General features: G+C 37.0%; 1 protein-coding gene and 1 pseudogene across 8 annotated transcripts in view; one reads left to right on the forward strand and one right to left on the reverse strand.

The window, feature by feature from the left end:
• BBS9 (Bardet-Biedl syndrome 9) overlaps window positions 1-20,872 on the forward strand; it is a 483,985-nt gene that overhangs the window by 99,272 nt on the left and 363,841 nt on the right. For all 8 annotated transcript variants that reach the window (XM_060108887.1, XM_060108894.1, XM_060108892.1 and 5 more), the window contains 3 exons: window positions 589-763; window positions 7,860-7,944; window positions 19,948-20,131. In XM_060108887.1, the coding sequence (XP_059964870.1) occupies window positions 589-763; window positions 7,860-7,944; window positions 19,948-20,131 (444 nt within the window). The remainder of the gene's footprint in view (window positions 1-588; window positions 764-7,859; window positions 7,945-19,947; window positions 20,132-20,872) is intronic.
• LOC132496486 (small ribosomal subunit protein eS6-like) lies at window positions 14,735-15,476 on the reverse strand (annotated as a pseudogene).

A 20,872-nucleotide genomic window follows, 5' to 3' on the forward strand; every position in this document is an offset into this window, starting at 1 on the left:
AACTGTGAATTTTGTAGTTAATGTTACAGACAAATAGTAGAAGACACTTCAAAATCAATCGATAGTTTAGGGCAATCAGTGACTAGTGTTATTCGGCATTAGTCATTTTCTCTCCCAACAGTGCTCAACACTGTGATTTGTATAAAACTGATGCTTAATACATGTTGATGGATTTGGTCTGTTGTGTTTGACTGATGTCTAAGTCATTTGAAAGTATGGGGCTGACATACTATGAAGAAGAGAAGGCGTCGTGCAGAACCGTTTATATTTCTGATTTTGGAAAAAATGATATCTTTCAGAGTCATGATTGTTCTCAGGTATTCTCTTGAGCTACAGATTTTAGCTCAAATAAATGAAAATAAATGTATTTAAAACTATAGAAATCTTACGAATAATGAAAAAATTGGGAAATGTGTAGATAGTGATATACAGTAATCTGATAGCTTCATCAGTTTGCGATTTAAAATTTAAACTGCCCATTTTGTCCCTTGGGGGAAAAGTTAACTGACATATTTGTGGTGAATAGTGATAAAATCATTACATTCATAAAAAGAATAAGTTACCTAATTTCCTCTAATTCTTCTTTAGGTCGCGATTTAATTTGTATCCAGTCTATGGATGGAATGCTGATGGTGTTTGAGCAGGAAAGCTATGCTTTTGGGAGATTTCTACCAGGTTCTCTTTTACCTGGCCCTCTTGCTTACAGTTCCCGTACAGATTCCTTCATTACTGTTTCATCCTGCCGACAAGTGGAAAGTTACAAGTAAGTTTGGATCTTGAATCTTTGGAATCATGGTTTTTTATGTGTATGCTGCTGATAATTTCTTATCCACAAAGAGCTTGAATATTGCAGATGAAAAAGAGAGTGGTTTCTCTGATAAAATGTAATTGTGGTGACTTAGAGGATATCATTTACATATCATAAAACATTTGAAAGGCAGTATAGTGCAGAGATTGAGAGGAAGGATTTGGAGAGAGGCACACCCGGATTGGAGTCCTGATTTTGCTACTCACAGCTGTTTGATGGTCAGTGTCCTTGTCCTGAATGTAAAGGAGGTAATAATATCTATTTCGACAAATTTGTTAAAAGAATTAAGTGTACGTCAATTTACCACCCCATAGAAAATGCTCAATAATTATTGCGATTGTTCCTTGAATTATAAATAATAAAACACAGTCTGAGTGAAAAAAATCCAGGTACAAATACATATATAGAATGATTTTATAACAAAAAAGAATGTATATGACATAGGAAGAATACTGGCAAGAAATACAAGTGTTTTTATGAACGTTTTTAAAAGAACAGCTTACAGAAGTGAAGTATGAAAATGACCCTATGAAAACAGCTTATACTTTTTGCTAGAAATTCATACTGATTTTGGTGAATTGTGTTTCAGAGAGACCGTTTTCTTCTCTACCAGCTAAATTTCAATAAAACTTATGGTTTTGAGTTTTTGGAGTCTGTGTTTTTTATTGGAAGGGAGAATGGGAAAAAAAAGTAGAAATCTATTCTGGGAAAAGAAATAGACTTGGAGAATTATAATATTTTAAGTAACTTTATTGTTGTTATCTTACTGATGGCAGCATTTAGAACTTTAAACATCTAAGCAACACTTCATTATAGCCTTTCAGTATTATTTTTGGCCATATGACTTTTCCCAAGGCAGGAAGAAAATATAAATTCATCAGGCAACAGATGTAAATTTTTTCCTTCAAGTTTTATTATTGTGTATATTGCAAGTTAATGTAGTTTTCTCTTGATAAGTGACAATCTACATTCTGAGATTATTGTTAAGGCATCTAGGATTTAAAACTCTGAAATGAAAATAAGCAAATGCTTGTGACTAAGCAGAAGTTAACTGATGGCGGTAGTGTATCATTATGTCATATTCATCCTACAACTCCTGTGGCACTTGTCCAAAGGAGATGAGTGAGTTGTGGCATTGCTACTGATAATAAATAAAATATCATAATTATTATGAGACGCTGAGAAAAATACCTGTATAATTCATTCAATCCTGCCAAGACTTAAGCAATATTGAGAAGATCTGCTTTTCAGCTTTCCACCCAGTTTTTGCCAAGTACAGTGATACTAGCAGTGTTACACTGGGGTCGTGATACAAAGATGTGAATGTTCCATGACTTACTCTTTGAAATATGGGAATAGGAATTAATTTGGTAATAACTCCAGGAGTGATTGGATGAAAAAACAATGTGTAGGTTTCCTTAACGTGAAGGTTTAATCTCACAGAAACTCATACTGTTTTAACTGTGGTAATTCTCCAACATACTGATCTATTAAATTCATCTCCATCTAAGACTAAAAAAGTGCACACTTTATTTATTATGTGGATCTTTTAAAATGGTAAAAATGCATGGGATGTGTGATTATTGTGAAATGATGACAATCAAGAGGGTTTATAACATTGAGTAGTATGTTGTATTTATATATACTTTCAGCTTTAATAGATTAAATGGTAATCACAGGTGTAATTTAGGATGGGAGAAAGCATGAAAACTGTAGGTTTGGTTTTTGGAGGCTTCATTAAATCTATTTATAATCAGTTAAAAATATAATCAGTTAATAGAAAAGGCTTTTAAGACATAATTCGTTTTCATTTTTGATATTGATGTTTAATTACTTTAAAAACAGATCAATTATGTTCAAATAGGAACTAGAGAAGGCCATGAGTCTCAAACTTTAGTGTGCGTAAGAATCATCTGAGCATCCTTTTATGAAATGCACATTTACACATTCTTAATCCCCAACCCCTTAGATTTTGATTTAGTAGGTTTGGGGAAAAGACCCAGAAATCATCACAAATACATACTCCAGGTGATTCTAATTCAGGACATACTTTGAATGTTGTCTTTCTTTTGAAATGAGAGATTTTTTTTTTTTTTTTTGGTAGAGGAGGGGCTTTGGGCCATTCCCTTGGCCACATTTGTACAAACTTTGGATCATCTTTTATTCTCTTTTTCTTTCCTTTGCTTGTCAGAATTATTTAGTCAGTAAATTGTGACCTTTCTACCTTTTTTTTTTTTTCTCTTATTCAGCCCTTGCTTCCCATTCCCACTGGCATTCAGACCTTTATCTTTTCACTTGGATTTCTGTTTTTTTTTTTTTAACCTCTAATCTAGACTTTGAAGGGCCTTTCTCATAGCTATTCTTTTAAAACACCTCTTTAAGCCAGAATAATTTTTGTGGTCCATTAAAAAGTCTAAATCTTCTCATACGACATTCAGTGCTCTTTATGCTCCAGTCCCATTTTACCTCTGTTAAGTGAACTTTCAGATTTGAAAGGGACTTTTAAAATTAATTGGTTTAGGGCCTCCCTGGTGGCGCAAGTGGTTGAGAGTCTGCCTGCCGATGCAGGGGATACGGGTTCGTGCCCCGGTCTGGGAGGATCCCATATGCCGCGGAGCGGCTGGGCCCGTGAGCCATGGCCGCTGAGCCTGCGCATCCGGAGCCTGCGCGTCCGGAGCCTGTGCTCCGCAACGGGGGAGGCCACAACAGTGAGAGGCCCGCATACCGCAAAAAAAAAAAAAAAAAAAAAAAAAAAATTAATTGGTTTAAATAGCCTCCTTTTTTTAACCTCCTAGATATATTATTGCCCAACACACTGATTTTTGCCCAATATCATATTTGCTTTTTTATTGTGCTAAAATGTGCCAGAGTATGTCTTACATTATCAGGTTCCTGAGAGCAGAATCTGTTTTAAATACCTGTTCACTAAAGGAATAATTCAGTTCATTGGTTCAGTCATTCATTCAGCAAACATTTTTCAAGAGGCTTCTCTGTGCCACACACTGTGCAAAGCACTGGAGATGCAAAGCCAGTTAAGACCTGTCTCTTGTCCTCTAGCAGTATACCAGCAAGTGGGGAGGTAGCAAGTCAACCAGCTACTTCAGTTCATTGTGATACTGGCTATGGCAGCACTGTGCACAGGAAACTGAGAAGCCTAGAGGTGATACCTTTAAATAGGAGTTGAATGTAAGGAGGCTCCCTGAAGAAGTATACTTCCCGGGAGTTTTATCTTTCTCCCCTGTTTGCTATACACTTTCCCCTGTACCCCTAGAGTGGCTCCTAATATTAATACATTGCTAAGTAGACAATAGTCTTTAAATCAGTATTTTAAAATCTGTTTGTTGAATTTAATGGATAGTATTTTAAAAAGAGGATTGTGTTCTTCACCAGCCTTAGGCTCTTGCCAAACTGAAACATTTGGTGTTATTCATATATATTCAGAGCTTCTCTCTTTCTCTCTCCTCTTTTGCTCATGCTGTACTCTGTCTGAAATGCTCTTCCTTCCTTTTCTGTGAATGAAAATTAGGTCTGGAAGCCTCCCTGCTCCCCATTCAGATCTTGCCTGATGTAGCTGTCAGTAACAACTCCTTCTTCTCAATTCACAGAGTAATTTTTCACTGCTTTCCATAAGCACTATTCATGCTTTCACTGATATGACATATTTACTTGTTTTTCTCCTTGACTAGGCTAAATGTTCCTTGATGGCAGGGATTTTGTATCCCCTGAAGTGCCTAGCATTGTACCTTGCTGAAAGTAGATGTTTAACAAGATCTTAATGAAGGAATGAAAAGTTTATGAGGAAACCTTCTATTTTGTTACTGGCATCTTTCAATGAAAATGATTCTCCCAGGCATAATCAAGAATGTTTTAGCTATAGTTGGAATGAGTGTAGTAATGCTCTGTATCCAGAGCCTCTAATTCTAGTAGAGTTCTGCAGGTTAAATATCAAAGTCCCTAAATCTCCTGGTACACGTTGAGGTGACAACTATTTTTCATTTAAAAATAAATGATTTTGGAGGGTTTACTTTTGTGTTCTGTGACACCTCCATCCATATTTTAGTTACTTGCTGCTGTTTTTACGATGTGATACAGAGGAGCACTAAATTATATGGTTGAGTTTGTCATTGGTGCTCCACAGGACCTGTTAAGCATTTGTGGCTATTAGTTCAAAAAGTACCACTGTTCACCTGGACTTGCTTTATCTGTGATTAGTGCCCTTTCTGTTCTGAAAAACACATATGACACTCTTTCATTAAATCTTTTTACATTGGACCTGATTATTCTTTCAGCAGTTCCAACAAGGGAATTTTATTCTTTAGCTTATATCACAGAACACTTGAGTGATAAGAAAAAAAAATCCAAGTGTTTTCTTTATTTCAGAAATTCCAAGTCTGCTTGGAATTGTTTGGTTTTGGAAACAGATTTCCATGTATATTATTGGTCACAGTTAAGAGAATTTAAGGAAGAATCATAAAATAAATGCTATTGTAAGTTTGTCATCATCTAAATTTACTGTCAGTTACGTTTAGTAATAAAATACTCTTCTGAGTTGTCTTCTGGGAAGAGAATTGGTCTGGATTTAGAAATCAGGAGTCAATTTTGGCTGTGTCTGTGCCTGCTGTTTTGTTGTTAATGTGGCCACTTTAAGGGTTCACTTATGCCTCACATGAAATAATAACTCTTTTTAGTTATGTAAGAACCTTCAAACAGCTCAAAATCTTTGGATATTTGCAACAATCTCATTAATATCCATATCATCCTCTGGTAGGTTGGTGTCTGCAGGGAATGAATGCCCTATGTAATTAATTGCCCGAGGTTAGATCCATTTGCAGGACCAGCTCTGGACTGATGTTCTAGTCACTAGTGCATACTAATTTCTGTTACCATGAACCAGAAAGAGTAAAACAATCTTATTTGGAGGTTGGACTGTGAGGTCTAATTATTTGGCACTTTTGGAGAGTTAGGGATTTTGAAGGTCAGTCTCAGATGGTGTGGAGATATTTGCTGCAGCTACCTATGGGATTTTTTAGCATGATTTTACAAGGCTGAGATCTCCAGTCTCCTACCCTTTTTTGTCTCATTTCCCATGACTCATTCCTCTCCTCCATGCATCTCTCCTAAACTCCTGCCATGGCCTTTCATGTCTCTTTTACTGCTGCATGCCTTTGCATGTGCTGTTTGCTTTGCCATAATGCCTTTTACCTCTTTAACAGCATGATGAGTTTTCACTCATTTTTCAAAACCTAGCTTTCTCCTCCTGAACTGATACCAAGAACATATATATTTCCTCCACCCCAGTTACCTGTTTCTGCGATCATATTCCCTTGGTACTTATATGCGTACCTTCTGTTAGCACAGGGCACTCTGAGTTACACTTATTTGTTTGTATATGAATCTTCACAACTACTTTGGGAAGGTCCTGGTGGATATAGGTCATGTAGTAGTTTTCCCCCTTGTTAATGCTTATATGAGATCCCTACTATATGTTTATTGAATGAATGAACTTTATATACATTAAGCTTTCTTATTAACTGTACTTTTCATGAATGCATTGCAAAATCTATCTTAATTCATAGTCATTCTGCATTCACTGAAAATTGGAGGCTTTTTACAAATTAAGTATTGCTGATTGAGATAGAAGGCTTTAAGAGTTGGTGTATGACATTTGAATACCAGTGTAAATTTCAGTACTTGTTTAGATATTCTGCATTGCCTTTATTTATTCAGGTCCCTGATGTTTATACTATCAGACATCTTTCTCTTAGACAATATGAGATGTCTGAATATATCTACCTACTAATTTTTCTCCTAGCTATCAAAGAGCAATGCAAGAAGTTTTGATTCAATAAGAGGGAAAGGCTTAATTATTTGTTGAGATGTTTTTGTTAACCTTCTAATACCTTTTCTCTGCTAAGTGTTATCTTTTGGAGAGCCTTCCCTATCTCCCCTATATAACTAGATATGCACCAACAATAAAAGTAAGAAACTTCAAAAAAAAAAAAAAAAAGAGAGAAAGGAATCTATGAGCCTAAAATTTCTTCATTTTGAGTAAGATTATTACTCTAACAATACACCATAAATTAATGCGAGTAAGGGAATTTAAACTTTATTGTCTAAATTAAACATTTCTAAATTGAATGATATTTTTAAATTGTTTTTAAGAATGACTTGAGCTAAATGTTACTATTTTTTAATTTTTAACTTTTTAAAAATTTATTTTATTGAAGTATAATTGATTTACAATGTGTTAAATGTTACTATTGAAATAAAAGCTTTAAAGTACTTCTAGAAAGTTATAATGTCCATTATTGAGTACTTATTACATAGCAGATAAATTACTAGGTGATTTATCTCTATGTATATATAAATCTGTATCTGTCTATGTGTTTGTCAATCTGTCAATCAATAATTGGGCACCTAGTGTACACCAGATACTGTACTAGGTACTAAATTATTTTTAAATTCTTTTAACAATGTTTGAGTTTGAGATTATTATTCCCATTTTATAGATAAGACAGAGTGATTAATTAAAAAAAACTTTCTCAACTAGTTAATGGTTTAGCTGGGAATTAAACTCAGGTGTTCTGGGGTCCATAGATTATCTATTAATAATTTCTACTATTTCTACTACTACTTTTTTGGGGGAGGTTGCAACAAGTCGTCTGGTTGCTTTGCATTATTTGTATTTTTTTCTATTTTGTGTTTTGGTGCTGGATCTTTCTTGAGTATTGTTATTTGTCACATAAAATTCTAATGGAAATGCTTTGATATTTAGCAGAGCTATTTTTCCAACATTGAATTTTGGGACATATAGTTATAATTTGTTTACCATTGCAGTTTTACATAGTCTTAAGCCACAGTATCATTCAGTATGAATTCATTACTAAATTTTACAACTTTTAAAATCAAGGAGAAAGTTATTCATAAGGTTTGTAGATAATGTGCATTTAAAAATTTTAGCTATACTGAGATTATGTGTTTTTAAAGTTTAAAATAATTTACACTTTTTAACTATAAAGTCACTTACAATTATTCCATATGTTTTAAACAGATACCAAGTACTTGCTTTTGCAACGGATGCAGATAAAAGACAAGAGACTGAACAGCAAAAACTTGGTTCTGGAAAAAGACTAGTTGTAAGGCCTTTTAAAAATATATGAAAATTTTAGTAATGTTATATCTAATTACAGATGTTCATTTAGAATAAGAATTCCTGGGAATAAAAATTTTAAAAACATATATTTTAGCCATTTCTCTTTTCTGTGTTAAAGTTATGTCAATGATCAAAGAATTTAGTTGGCTATTATTGAGCAATGGAGATACATGCCTAGTCATGGTCATAATATAGCAGATTATAGAGTTGTACCACTAGAATGATAGATACCCAGATGTGGTCACTTTTAACTGAAGTGATTATAAACTAACAAAATAAAAATAGGAAAATTAAAAATTCCTTTAATAGGCAAAAAAGTTGCTACTAGTAGACATGTGATGAAATATATAAGTAAAAGATGAAAAAATTTTCACAGTCTACAAAGATAAAGTTAGCTCAAAGACAAACGTGGACGTTTGATAACTTGAAACAGTAGTTTGAAGAAAAATTGTTTGAATTTTATTGTTTCTGGTCTTTAATCCACTCTGAGTATATTTTTCTATAAGGTGTGGTGAAATGTTCTAATCTCATTCTTTCACATGTAGCTGCTCAGTTTTCCCAGCACCACTTACTGAAGAGACTGTCTTTTCTCCATGGTATATTCTTGCCTCTTTTGTCGTAGATTAATTGACCATAGGTGTGTGGGCTCTCTATTCTGTTCCATTGATCTATGTGTCTATTTTTGTGCCAGTACCATGCTGTTTTGATTACAACAGCTTTGTAGTGTAGTCTAAACTCAGGGACTTACTTCCAGCTTTGTTCTTTTTCTCAGGATTTCTTTGGCAATTCAGAGTCTTTTGTAGTTCCATATAAATTTTAGGATTATTTGTTCTAGTTCTGTGAAATATATCATGGGCATTTTAATAGGGATTACATTAAATCTGTAGATTGCTTTGGGTAGTATGTACATTTTAACAATATTAATTCTTCTAATCCAAGAACATAGGATATCTTTCCATTTCTTTATATCATTTTCAAACTCCTTCATCGATGTTTTAGAGTTTTTAGAGCATAGGTCTTTAACCTCCTTGGTTAAGTTTATTCCTAGGTATTTTATTCTTCTTGATGTGATTTTAAACAAGATTGTTTTCTTGCTTTCTCTTTCTCATAGTTCATTATTAGTTTATAGGAAAACAACAGACTGTCTATATTGATCTTGTATCCTGCAACTTTCTGAATTCATTTATTAGTTCCAATAGTTTTTGGTGGAGACTTTAGGGTTTTCTATATGTAAAATACCATGTCATCTGCAAAGAGTGATAGTTTTACTTCTTCCCTTTCAATTTGGATACGTTTTATCTCTTTTTCTTGTTAGATTGCTGTGGCTAGGGCTTCCAATACTATGTTAAACAAGTGTGAGAGTGGGCATCCTTGTTTTGTTCCTGATTTTAGCAGAAATGCTTTTGGGTTTTCATCATTGAGTATGATGTTAGCTGTGGGTTTGTCATAAATGGCCTTTATTATGTTGAGATATGCTCTCTCTGTACCATCTTTGATGAGAGTTTTTATCATGAGTAGATGTGGAATTTTGTCAAATGCCTTTTCTGTGTCTATTGAGAGGATCATGTAATTTTTATCTTTCCTTTTGTTAATGTGGTGTATCACATTGATTGATTTGCAAATATTGAACCATCCTTGCATCCCTGGAATAAATCCACCTTGATTATGGTGTATGATTCTATTTATATGTTGTAGGATTCAGTTTGCTAATATTTCATTGAGGATTTTTGCATCTATATTCATCAAAGGTATTAACCTGTAATTTTCTTTTTGTGTAGTGTTTTTGTCTGGTTTTGGTATCAAGGTAAAGGTGGCCTCATAGTATGAATTTGGGAGTTTACTGTCCTCTTTAATTTCTTGGAAAAGTTTGAGAAAGATAGGTAAAATTCTTCTTTATATTTTTGGTAGAATTCCCCTGTGAACCTGTCTGGTCCTGGACTTTTGTTTGCTGGAAATTTTTTTTAAATTGCAAATTCAGTTTCACTACTAGCGATCCATTTATGCAGATTGTCTATTTCTTCCTGATTCAATCTTGTCAGGTTGTATGTTTCTAGAAATTTGTCTGTTTCTTCTAGGTTGTCCAATTTGTTGGCATATAGCTGTAGTATTCTCTTATGATTTTTTGTATCTTGTGGTATTGGTTGTTATTTCTCCTCTTTCATTTCTTATTTTGTTTATTTGGGTCCTCTCTTTTCTTCTTGGTGAGCCTGGCTAAAGGTTTATCAATTTTGTTTATCTTTTCAAAAAACTAGCTCTTGCTTTCATTGATCTTCTCTCTTATATTTTTTGTCTCTATTTTATTTATTTCATCTCTGATCTTTATTGTTTCCTTCCTTATGCTGACTCTGAGCTTTGTTTGTTCTTCTTTTTCTAATTGCTTTAGATGGTAGGTTAGGTTGTTTATTTGAGATTTTTCTTGTTTCTTGAGGTGGGCCTGTGTCTATAAACTTCCCTCTCAGAATGGCTTTTACTGCATTGCATAGATTTTGGAAAGTTGTGTTTCTATTTTCATTTGTTTTGAGGTATTTTCTGATTTCCTCTTTGATTTCCTCATTGACCAATTGGTTTTTTAGTAGCATGTTGTTTAACTTCCACATGTTTGTGCTTTTCCCATTTTTCTTTCGGTAATTGATTTCTAGTTTCATACTATTGTGTTTGGAAAAAATGCTTGGTATAATTTCTATCCTCTTAAATTTGCTGATACTTGTTTTGTGGCCCAGCATGTGATCTGTTCAGGAGACTGTTCCATGCACTTGAAAACAATGTGTATTCTGCTGGTTTTGGATGGAATGCCCTGTAGATATTTATTAAGTACAACTGGTTTATTGTGTCATTTAAGACCACTGTTGCATTACTGATTTTCTGTCTTAATGATCTGTCCATTGATGTAAGTGGGGTTTTAAAGTCTTCTACTATTATTGTATTCTTGTCAATTTTCCCCTTTATGTCTGTTACTATTTGCTTTATATATTTAGGTGCTCCTGTACTGGGTGCATATATGTTAATGATTGTAATATCCACTTCTTGTATTGATCCTTTTATAATGATATAGTGATATTATATGATATCATGTATTATATTATTATGATATTATAATGATATAATTCACTTCTTTGTCTTTTGTTATAGGCTTTGTTTTAAAGTCCATTTTGTCTGATATGAGTGTTGCTATCCTTGCTGTCTTGTTGTTTCTGTTTGCATGAATGAAATATCTTTCTCCATCTCCTCACTTTTAGTCTGTATGTGTCTTTGGCTCTGAAATGAGTCTCTTGTAAGCAGCATATAGATGGGTCTTGTTTTTTTAATCCAATCAGACACCCTATGTCTTAAAAAATATTTTTTATTGAGGCATAGTTGATTTACACCCTATGTCTTTTGATTGGAGCATTTAGTCCACTGATATTAAAAAAATATTGATAGGTATGTACTTACTGCTATTTTATTACTTGTTTTCCAGTTGTTTTTGTAGCTCTTCTCTGTTCATTTCTTCTTCTTTTTGTTTCTTCTCCGTGGTTTGATGATTTTCTTTAGTGGTATGCTTGTGTTCCTTTCTCTCTAATTTTTGTGTATCTGTTGTAGGTTTTTGATTTGTGGTTACCGTGGGTTTCATATATGTTGACCTACAACTGTATCTACTTGTTTTAAACTGGTGGTGATTTAAGTTCAAACACATTCTAAAGATCTACATTTTTTACTCCCCTCCCCCCATATTTCGTGTTTTTGATGTTATATTTTACGTCTTCATGTTTATCCCTTAACTGTTTATTATAGTTATAGTTGCTTTTATAATTTTTTTGCCTTCTAATCTTCATAGTAGCTTATTTAAGTGGTTGATCCTCAGCTCTTACTATATATTTGTCTTTCCTAGTGGGATTTTCCCTTTCCTATAGATATTTACTTTTTTTTTTTTTTTTTTTTTTTTTGTGGTATGCGGGCCTCTCACTGTTGTGGCCTCTCCTGTTGCGGAGCACAGGCTCCGGATGCACAGGCTCAGCGGCCATGGCTCACGGGCCCAGCCGCTCCACGCATGTGGGATTTTCTCGGACCAGGGCACGAACCCGCGTCCCCTGCATCGGCAGGTGGACTCTCAACCACTGCACCACCAGGGAAGCCCCTGATGAATGCTTTTAATTTTTGCTTGTCTGAGAGGTTCTTTATCTCTCTTTCAATTATAACTGATAATCTTGCTTGGTGGAGTATCCTAGGTTGCAGGTATTCCCCCTTTCAGCACTTTGAGTATGTCATGCCACTTCCTTCTGGCCTGCAAAGTTTCTGTAGAAAAATCAGCTAGTAGTCTTATGGGGGTTCCCTTGTGTATAACTCTTTGTTTTTCTCTTGCTGCCCCTAGAACTCTGTCTTTATCTTTAATTTTTGCCAGTTTAATTATGATATGTCTTGATGTGGATCTGTTTGGATTCATCTTCTTTGGGACCCTCTGTGTTTCCTGTATCTGTATATCCATTTCCTTCTTTAGGTTTGGGAAGTTTTCAGCCATAATTTCATCCAATACATTTTTAACCCCTTTCTCTCTCTCTCTTCTCCTTCTGGGACCCCTGCGAATGTTGGTAAATTTGATGTTATCTCTTAAACTGTTCTCATTTTTTAAATTTGTTTTTATTTTTGCTGTTCTGATTTGGTGACTTCCATTATTCTATCTTCCAGATCACTTATGTGTTCTTCGGTACCACCTAGTCTGCTATTTATTCCTTCTAGTGTGTTTTTCATTTAAGCTATTGTATTCTTCAGTCTGACTGGTTTTTAAAAAATATTTTCCAGTTTCTTGTTAAAATTCTCACTTTGTTCATCTATTCTTTTCCCTAATTCAATTAGTAGTCTTATTACTAATGCTTTGAAATCTTTATCTGGTGAATTGTTTATTTTTGTTTCATTTTTTTGATTTTTTAGGTGTTTTCTCTTGCTCTTTCTATTGAGACCAATTCCTCTGTCTTCTCATTTTGCTTAACTTTCTCTCTTTCTATGAAATTAGGTGAAACAGTTATCTAATTCAGTGTCCTTATGTGGGAGCATCCTTGTGTAGTTTGTATATGCCCAGTGGTTTTGATGGGAGAGCTGGATTTGATGTGAACATAAGTCGCATCTTTCCTCAGGGTGTGCTGGCAGCTATCACCTTGGTAGGAAGTGGGCTGGAGAAGGAAGGGCTAAGGACAGAGCCAGGTATGAGCCAAGGATTCCCCTCTCTTCAGTGGCCATCACTACCCTATCAAAGGTGAGGTCAGGTCCAAAGTTGCTGGAGCAGAAGCCCTGAGGGTGGAGTCTTTCTGGCTCTGTTCCCTTTAAGTGTGAGCCCTCCCCATTTCCAGCACTGGCACCCTTGTCCCAGAGGGGAACAGTGCTGGAGTAGGAGGGCCTGTGCAGGCTCTTGGTGTTTGAATGGGTATAGGCTGTGGTGGTCCAGCCATAGACAGAGGTTAGGCTTCTTCTGATGTGCTGCCTGTGCTGCTCCCTCCCTGGTTAGACAATGCTTTTGGTCTTAGCTGCCTCTGTGTCTCACTGCTGAGTTCTTTCCTCAGTCATAGCAGCCTTCACTCCAGTGTGGAGCTAAAATGTGAAGTAAGCAGGGCTGGAGCATTCAGTCTGCTCAGGCTGGGGCACTCACGAGGTGGTTGCAGGAAACCAGTCAGCCACCCATGCAGTTCCGATCTGCATTTTCCGCCTTGTTTTGGGAATGAACAAGCATGTGTGCACTCCTTCCGAGCTGGATCTGGGGTTCCCCCAGCCTTCCTATTAGTCCCACCTGCCCTCCAACCAGCCAAGGGGGTTTGTCTTCTCTGTGCAGGACCCCAGAGCTAGGGTGCCCAACATGTAGTTCAAACTGCTCACTCCCCAGGGAGGATCTCTGCCTGTGAAGTCTCACTTTTCCTCTGAGCCCCGTCCCTCACACAGGTCCTGACCTGATCGCTTCTCTTCCCTTTCTACCTGATTGTGTGTGGATCTCTCTTCCAGCCTTGGTTGTACAGGAGTCTTTCTGCCAGTTTCCAGTTAATTTTTGGTGAGAATTGTTCCACATATGGATGTATTTTTGCTGTGTTTGATGCCGGAGATGAGTTCTACATCCTGTGACTCTGCCATCTTGATTTCCTCCTCCAAGAGCAGAGGTCTCCTCTGTCTTCTTGCTTGCATTGTTCCCAGGAGAAATCTTTCATCTTATCTTTGCCCCTTTGTACATAATGTCTTTTTTCTCTGGATGTTTTTCAGATTTTCTCTTATCACTTGTTTTGAGCAATTAGATTATGATGTGTTTTGTGTAGTTTTCCTTTCTTTCATTCCTTTTTTGATGCTTAAGATTTGTTGAACTTCGTGTATCAGTGAATTTATAATTTTCATGAAATTTAGAAAATTTTTAGCTATTAATTCTTCATATATATTTTTCTGTTCTCCATCTTTTCTCCTTTCCTCTCAATTACACATACATTTAGGGTACTTGAAGTTACCCTACAGGTCACAGGTTTTCTTTTTCTTTTCAAAAATTCTTTTTTCTATTTCATTTTGGATAATTTCTACTGCTATGTTTTCAAGGTCACTAATATTCTTTCTACAGTGTCTAATCTGGTATTAATTCCCATCTGGTAGAGCTTCTATCTCTACAAATTCAATTCAGGTGATTTAAAAAATATCTTCCATGTATCTACTTAACTTTTTAAAGATAAAGAATATAGTTATAATAATTGTTTTAATGTCCTTGTTTTCTAATTCTAACATCTGTATCTTTTTTTTTATGTCTGATCTTATTTATTTGTTACTCTTAGAACATCTCATTCTTGACTGGACTCTGACTTAGACTCTCTCAGAGAGGACAGCCTCCAACTCTTGGCAATCTGTTCCTGACGTTTTTCTTTGGCCTCCTTCATTCTCCTGACCAAAAGGTTAGCATATTCTGCACCCTCTTCCTTATTTTTCATAGTACGCTGTTTCTTCAGAGCAATACACCGATGTTTGTCTTGCAGAACACGTGGAGTAACAAGATGCTGAATCTTGGGTGCTTTGGTCCTAGGTTTCTTACCTTCTTTGTTTAGGGGCTTTCTCACAACATACTGATGGACATCATCTTCTTTAGAGAGATTGAAAAGTTTGCGGATTCTGCTAGCTTTTTGGAGCCCCAGGAGACGAGGCACAGTAGTATCAGTGAGTCCAGGAATATCCTTCTCCCCCTTTTTTTTGATGACCAAATTGAGAACGCTCAGATTGGCATCTACAATGCAACCCTGTGCAGATTTGCCCTTTCTTTCTCCAGTCCTCCTTGGTCTGTAACAAGAATGCCCTACTCAGTAGCAGGTGGACTTGGCTATGGGTCAAGACACACTGTTTCATGGGGAAACCCTGTTTGTCGTTTCCACCACTGATTCAGACCACATAACCCTTCCATTCTTCTCCCAGAGCGTCAGCAGCAACTTCCGTAGCCATACGCTTCTCATAAAAGGTATGAAGTTTTTGTTCATCGTCCACTTCAATGAGTTTCTGGCAGCCAGTGACCAGGAAAGAGATGTTCAGCTTCATTCTGAAGTGGCCGACCGCCTTTGAGGCGCCACAAAAAAGAGTCTATCAATTTTGAGTGAATTTCAGTTTATTTATTTATCTCCACATCATGGATCACATTTTCCTGTTTCTTTACATGCTTGGTAATTTTTTATTAGATGCCAGGATATAGTCAATTTTACTTTGTTGGGTGCTAGATATTTTTGTGTTTCTATAAATATTCTTGAGCTTAGGCCTGGGAGACAGTTAAGTTAGTTGGAAACAGTTTGATCTTTTTGGCTCTTGCTTTTAAGTCTTGTTAGGTGGGACCAGAGCAGTGCTCATTCTGGGGCTACTTATTCCCTACTCCTGAGGTAATACCCTTTGAGTGCTCTACCCAGTTCCCTTTGAATTATGAGGTGTTCCAGTCTGGCTGGCGGGCACTGGCAGTATTCCAGGCCCTTTGTGAATGCTGGGCACTGTTACCGCTAATCCTTTTGGGTGGTTCTTTCCCTGGCTTTGAGTAGTTTTCTACATGAATGTGCTGATAAGTACTCAGCTGAATACTTGAGAGGATTCTTTACAGATCTCAGAGTCCTGTCCCTGTGCTGCTCTCTTTCTTGGTCATGCTGTCTTATGAACTCTAGCTGCCTTGGTTTCTCTGAACTCTTAGCATCCATCTCCTCAACTCAGGGAGTCTGCTGGGCTTTGCCTGGGTTGTTTCTCCCTGTGACATGGCCTGAAAACTCTCTCATGGCAGGAGCAATTTTACCACTCACCTCATTTATTTTCTGTTTTTAAGGGGATTGCTGTCTTTTGTTTTCTGATATCCAGTGCCTTGCAAATGGTTGTTTCATACATTTTGTCCGTGTTGTGGTTGTTTCAGATGGATGGTAGATTTTTTTCCTATTACTCTATCACGGCTGGAAATGGAAGAAATTTTAAATGATTGTTCTTAGTAAACTTCTGTGCATTTTGAGACTCATTAATTTAGAATGTGGTATATTTCCCTAAGGAGAGGTTACAAAGAGTGGCACTCAGTACCTAGTGAACTGAAAGTATTTAGTGGCAGGATCTTGGCCTGTGGCCTCAGAAACTTTGCCTATCTACTCTGAATGAATCGTCATCTCTCAGAGTCAGGGACACATCAGCCTGAGTTACAAGCACTGAAAAGTAATGCTAGAATGCTAGCCTATTATATTGTAATGAGAAATGTTAACTGTCTTAGGACTGATGTTCATTCATGTCTTGTGTCCAGTAGAATCTTTTCATATAGGTAAACTACACTTGAACTAAGTGGCAATTGAATGATTTCTTGGTGTTGAATCCAAATTTAGGTGAAGATAATCTGATGCATCTACCTATATTCACTGTGCTGTCTCCCTATTCCAGATTGTTCTTATATACACACTGATTATATTTGCCTCTCTGGCTAGCCCCATTTGGATTTCATACCTTCTTCAGATATTTTAATCCTAAAGTAGACAGATTAATACCTAAATCATTTCTGGATGGCATGAAATTTATATATATATATATATTTTGTTTAATTTTTATTTTTTGACTGCTTTGGGTCTTCGTTGCTGCATGCGGGCTTTCTTTAGTTGTGGCAAGTGGAGGCTACTCTTTGTTGCGGTGCGTGGGCTTCTCATTGCAGTGGTTTCTCTTGTTGTGCAGCATGGGCTCTAGGTGCGCAGGCTTCAGTAGTTGCAGTATGCGGGCTCAGTAGTTGCAGCACGTGGGCCCTAGAGCACGCGGACTTCAGTAGTTGCAGCACACAGGCTCAGTAGTTGTGGTGCATGGGCTTAGTTGCTCTGCAGTATGTGGGATCTTCCCGGACCGTGGATCAAAACCATGTCCCCTGCATTGGCAGGCGGATTCTTAACCACTGTGCCACCAGGGAAGTCCATATATATATATATGTCTACCTATCTTTAATGTGACTTTTCATATCTCTTCTTTGAACTTTTATTTGTTGATTCTTGCCTCAAAGCCTAACTTTGAGGGCAATCTTACTTCCTCTTTATCCACGTACTTTTGTGCATTCCATCTCACATTGCATGTCCCTGATGATTAGTGGTGGTGTTCATTTTTTTTTTTTTTGCGGTACACGGGCCTCTCACCGCTGTGGCCTCTCCCATTGCGGAGCACAGGCTCCGGATGCACAGGCCCAGCAGCCACGGTCCACGGGCCCAGCCGCTCTGCAGCACGTGGGATCCTCCCAGACTGGGGCACGAACCCGCGTCCCCTGCATTGGCAGGCGGACTCCCAGCCACTGCGCCACCAGGGAAGCCCGTGGTGTGCATTTTTTAATATACCTGTTGGACATTTGTATGTCTTATTTTGAGAAATGTCTATTTAGGTCTTTTGCCCATTTTAAAATCAGATATTTGTTTTCTTGCTATTGAGCTGTCTGAGTTTCTTATATATTTTTGTATATTAACTCCTTATTAGCTATATGGATATATTTTTTCCATTTCATAGATTGTCTCTTCACACAATTGATTGTTTCCTTTGCTGTGCAGAGCTTTAAAAATTTTTTTTTATTGAATAAAAGACTTTAAATTCTATAATGCTTTACAATTTTCAAAAGTTTCACACACATGATTTCATATAATCCCATAATGACTTTTTTTTTCCCTGCAGAAGCTTTTTAGTTTAATGAATTCCCTTTTGTCTATTTTAATATTGTTGCCTGTGCTTTTGAGGTCATATCCAAAAAAATCATTGAGCTTTTCCCTATGTTTTCTTCCAATAATTTTGCAGTTTCAGTTCTTATGTTTAAGTCTTTAGTCCATTTTGAATTGATTTTTTTTTTAAACAAGATGTTGGGGGTAGGAGTTTATTAATTAATTTCTTTATTTTTGCTGTGTTGGGTCTTCGTTTCTGTGCGAGGGCTTTCTCTAGTTGTGGCAAGCGGGGGCCACTCTTCATCGCGGTGCGCGGGCCTCTCACTATCGCGGCCTCTCTTGTTGCAGAGCACAGGCTTCAGATGCGCAGGCTCAGTAGTTGTGGCTCACGGGCCTAGTTGCTCCGCGGCATGTGGGATCCTCCCAGACCAGGGCTTGAACCCGTGTCCCCTGCATTAGCAGGCAGATTCTCAACCACTGCGCCACCAGGGAAGCCCTTGAATTGATTTTTGCATATGGTATGAGATAGGGGTTCATTTTCATTTCTCTGCATGTGGATATCAAGTTTTCCCAACACCATTTTTTCTTTTTTTTTGTGGTACGTGGGCCTCTCACTGTTGTGGCCTCTCCTGTTGCAGAGCACAGGCTCCGGACGCGCAGGCTCAGCAGCCATGGCTGATGGGCCCAGCCGTTCCGCGGCATGTGGGATCTTCCTGGACCGGGGCACGAACCCGTGTCCCCTGCACCGGCAGGCAGACTCTCAACCACTGCACCACCAGGGAAGCCCCCAGCACCATTTTTGGAAGAGACTGTACCATATTGCATTGTGTGTTCTTGGTAACTTTGTCAAAAATGAGTTGACTGTAAATGCAGAGTTTTATTTCTTGGCTCCCTATTCTGTTCCATTGGTCTAGATGTTTGTTTTTTATGCCAGTTCCATGCTGTTTTGATTAGTATAGTTTTGTAGTATATTTTGAAATCAGGTAGTATAATGCTTCCATCTTTGTTCTTTTTGCTCAAGATTGCTTCGGCTATTTGGAGTCTTGTGGGTTCATATGAATTTACACATTTTTTTTCTATTTCTGTGAAAAATGTCATTGGAATTTTGATAGGGATTTGAATCTGTAGATCACCTTGGGTAGTTGGGACATTTTAATAATATTAATTCTTCTAATCCATGAACATGGAATATCTTTCCATTTATTTGTGCTCTTCAATTTCTTTCATCAATGTTTTATAGTTTTTGATGCACAGATCTTCACCTCCTTGATTAAACTTACATGAGTGTTTTTGAACTGCTGAATAGCTAATATCATTTGTTAAAAGGTGGGGCAAAAACTATTAGAGTACAAAATATCAGAAATATGGTCATAGGAAAACAAAAGTGAATGAAGATTAGCCAATCTTTCTTTTTAAAAAAATTATTTATTTTGCTTATTCATTTTTGGCTCTGTTGTGTCTTCATTGCTGCATGCGGGCTTTTTGTAGTTGTGATGAGCGGGGACTATTCGTTGAAGTGCGCAGGCTTCTCATTGCGGTGGCTTCTTTTGTTGAGGAGCACAGGCTCTGGGCACGTGGGCTTCACTATTTGTGGTACATGGGTTCAGTAGTTGTGGCTCATGGTCTCTAGAGCGCAGGCTCAGTAGTTGTGGTGCACGGGCTTAGTTGCTCCATGGCGTGTGGGATCTTCCTGGACCAGGACTTGGACCTGTGTCTTCTGCATTGGCAGGCGGATTCTAAACCACTGCGCCATCAAGGAAGCCCAAGGTTAGCCAATCTTTATGCCTGCGTTGTTGTAAAGCATTTCTTAATTGTATTGATATGACAATGACTAAAATGTTCTGTTTTTAGTAACTAAATTGATCATAAGTTTTCCTTTGCAGGTGGATTGGACTCTAAATATTGGAGAGCAAGCCCTTGATATATGTATTGTCTCTTTCAATCAGTCAGCATCTTCTGTTTTTGTTCTTGGTGAGAGAAACTTTTTTTGCCTTAAGGATAATGGACAAATTCGATTTATGAAGAAACTTGATTGTAGCCCAAGTTGTTTTCTCCCATATTGCTCAGGTGTGTAGAAAGATTTTCTTTTATCTCTTCCATATGTCATGACTATATTTTATACACCAAAAAAAGTCCAAATCACTCACATATATTTTAAACATTTAGGAAAATAGTTTTATACAGCACACGTAATAGAAATTTTAACTTTTAAAGTTTGAATAGAAGTGTGATATAAAGCACACATTTGGTTTTGTCAGTTATTTTACTTCATACAAAATGACTTGTAGAATTGGCCTCAGGTATGCATTAATGCTTTCCAAGACGTGGCTGTTCAAGATGCTTCTAAGAGAACATCAGACTCTTTTACAAGCAGAATGGAGCATAGTAATGCCTAATAGAATTATTTGTCTGTAGTGAATGTCTAGTAAATATTAGCTTAAATGTGTTAAATATTAATCAAGTTCATGCTTTCTAGATAAAATGCAAAAATGTTGGCCACTATCTAGTTACAGTTTTCATAGTTATATATGTAGTTTTTATATACTTATAAAATGATTTTTTTCTTTTTGATATTGGTAGCTTGTAGTTGAAAAATAATGTTTTATTTTTATTTTATTTTTTTATTTTTATTTTTTTAATTTTTTGTGGTACACGGGCCTCTCACTGTTGTGGCCTCTCCTGTTGCGGAGCACAGGCTCCGGACGCGCAGGCTCAGCGGCCATGGCTCACGGGCCCAGCCGCTCCGTGGCATTTGGGATCTTCCCGGACCGGGGCACGAACCCGTGTTCCCTGCATTGGCAGGTGGAC

This window comes from Mesoplodon densirostris, chromosome 9, assembly GCF_025265405.1.
Source record: "Mesoplodon densirostris isolate mMesDen1 chromosome 9, mMesDen1 primary haplotype, whole genome shotgun sequence".
Classification (NCBI taxonomy): Eukaryota; Metazoa; Chordata; class Mammalia; order Artiodactyla; family Ziphiidae; genus Mesoplodon; species Mesoplodon densirostris.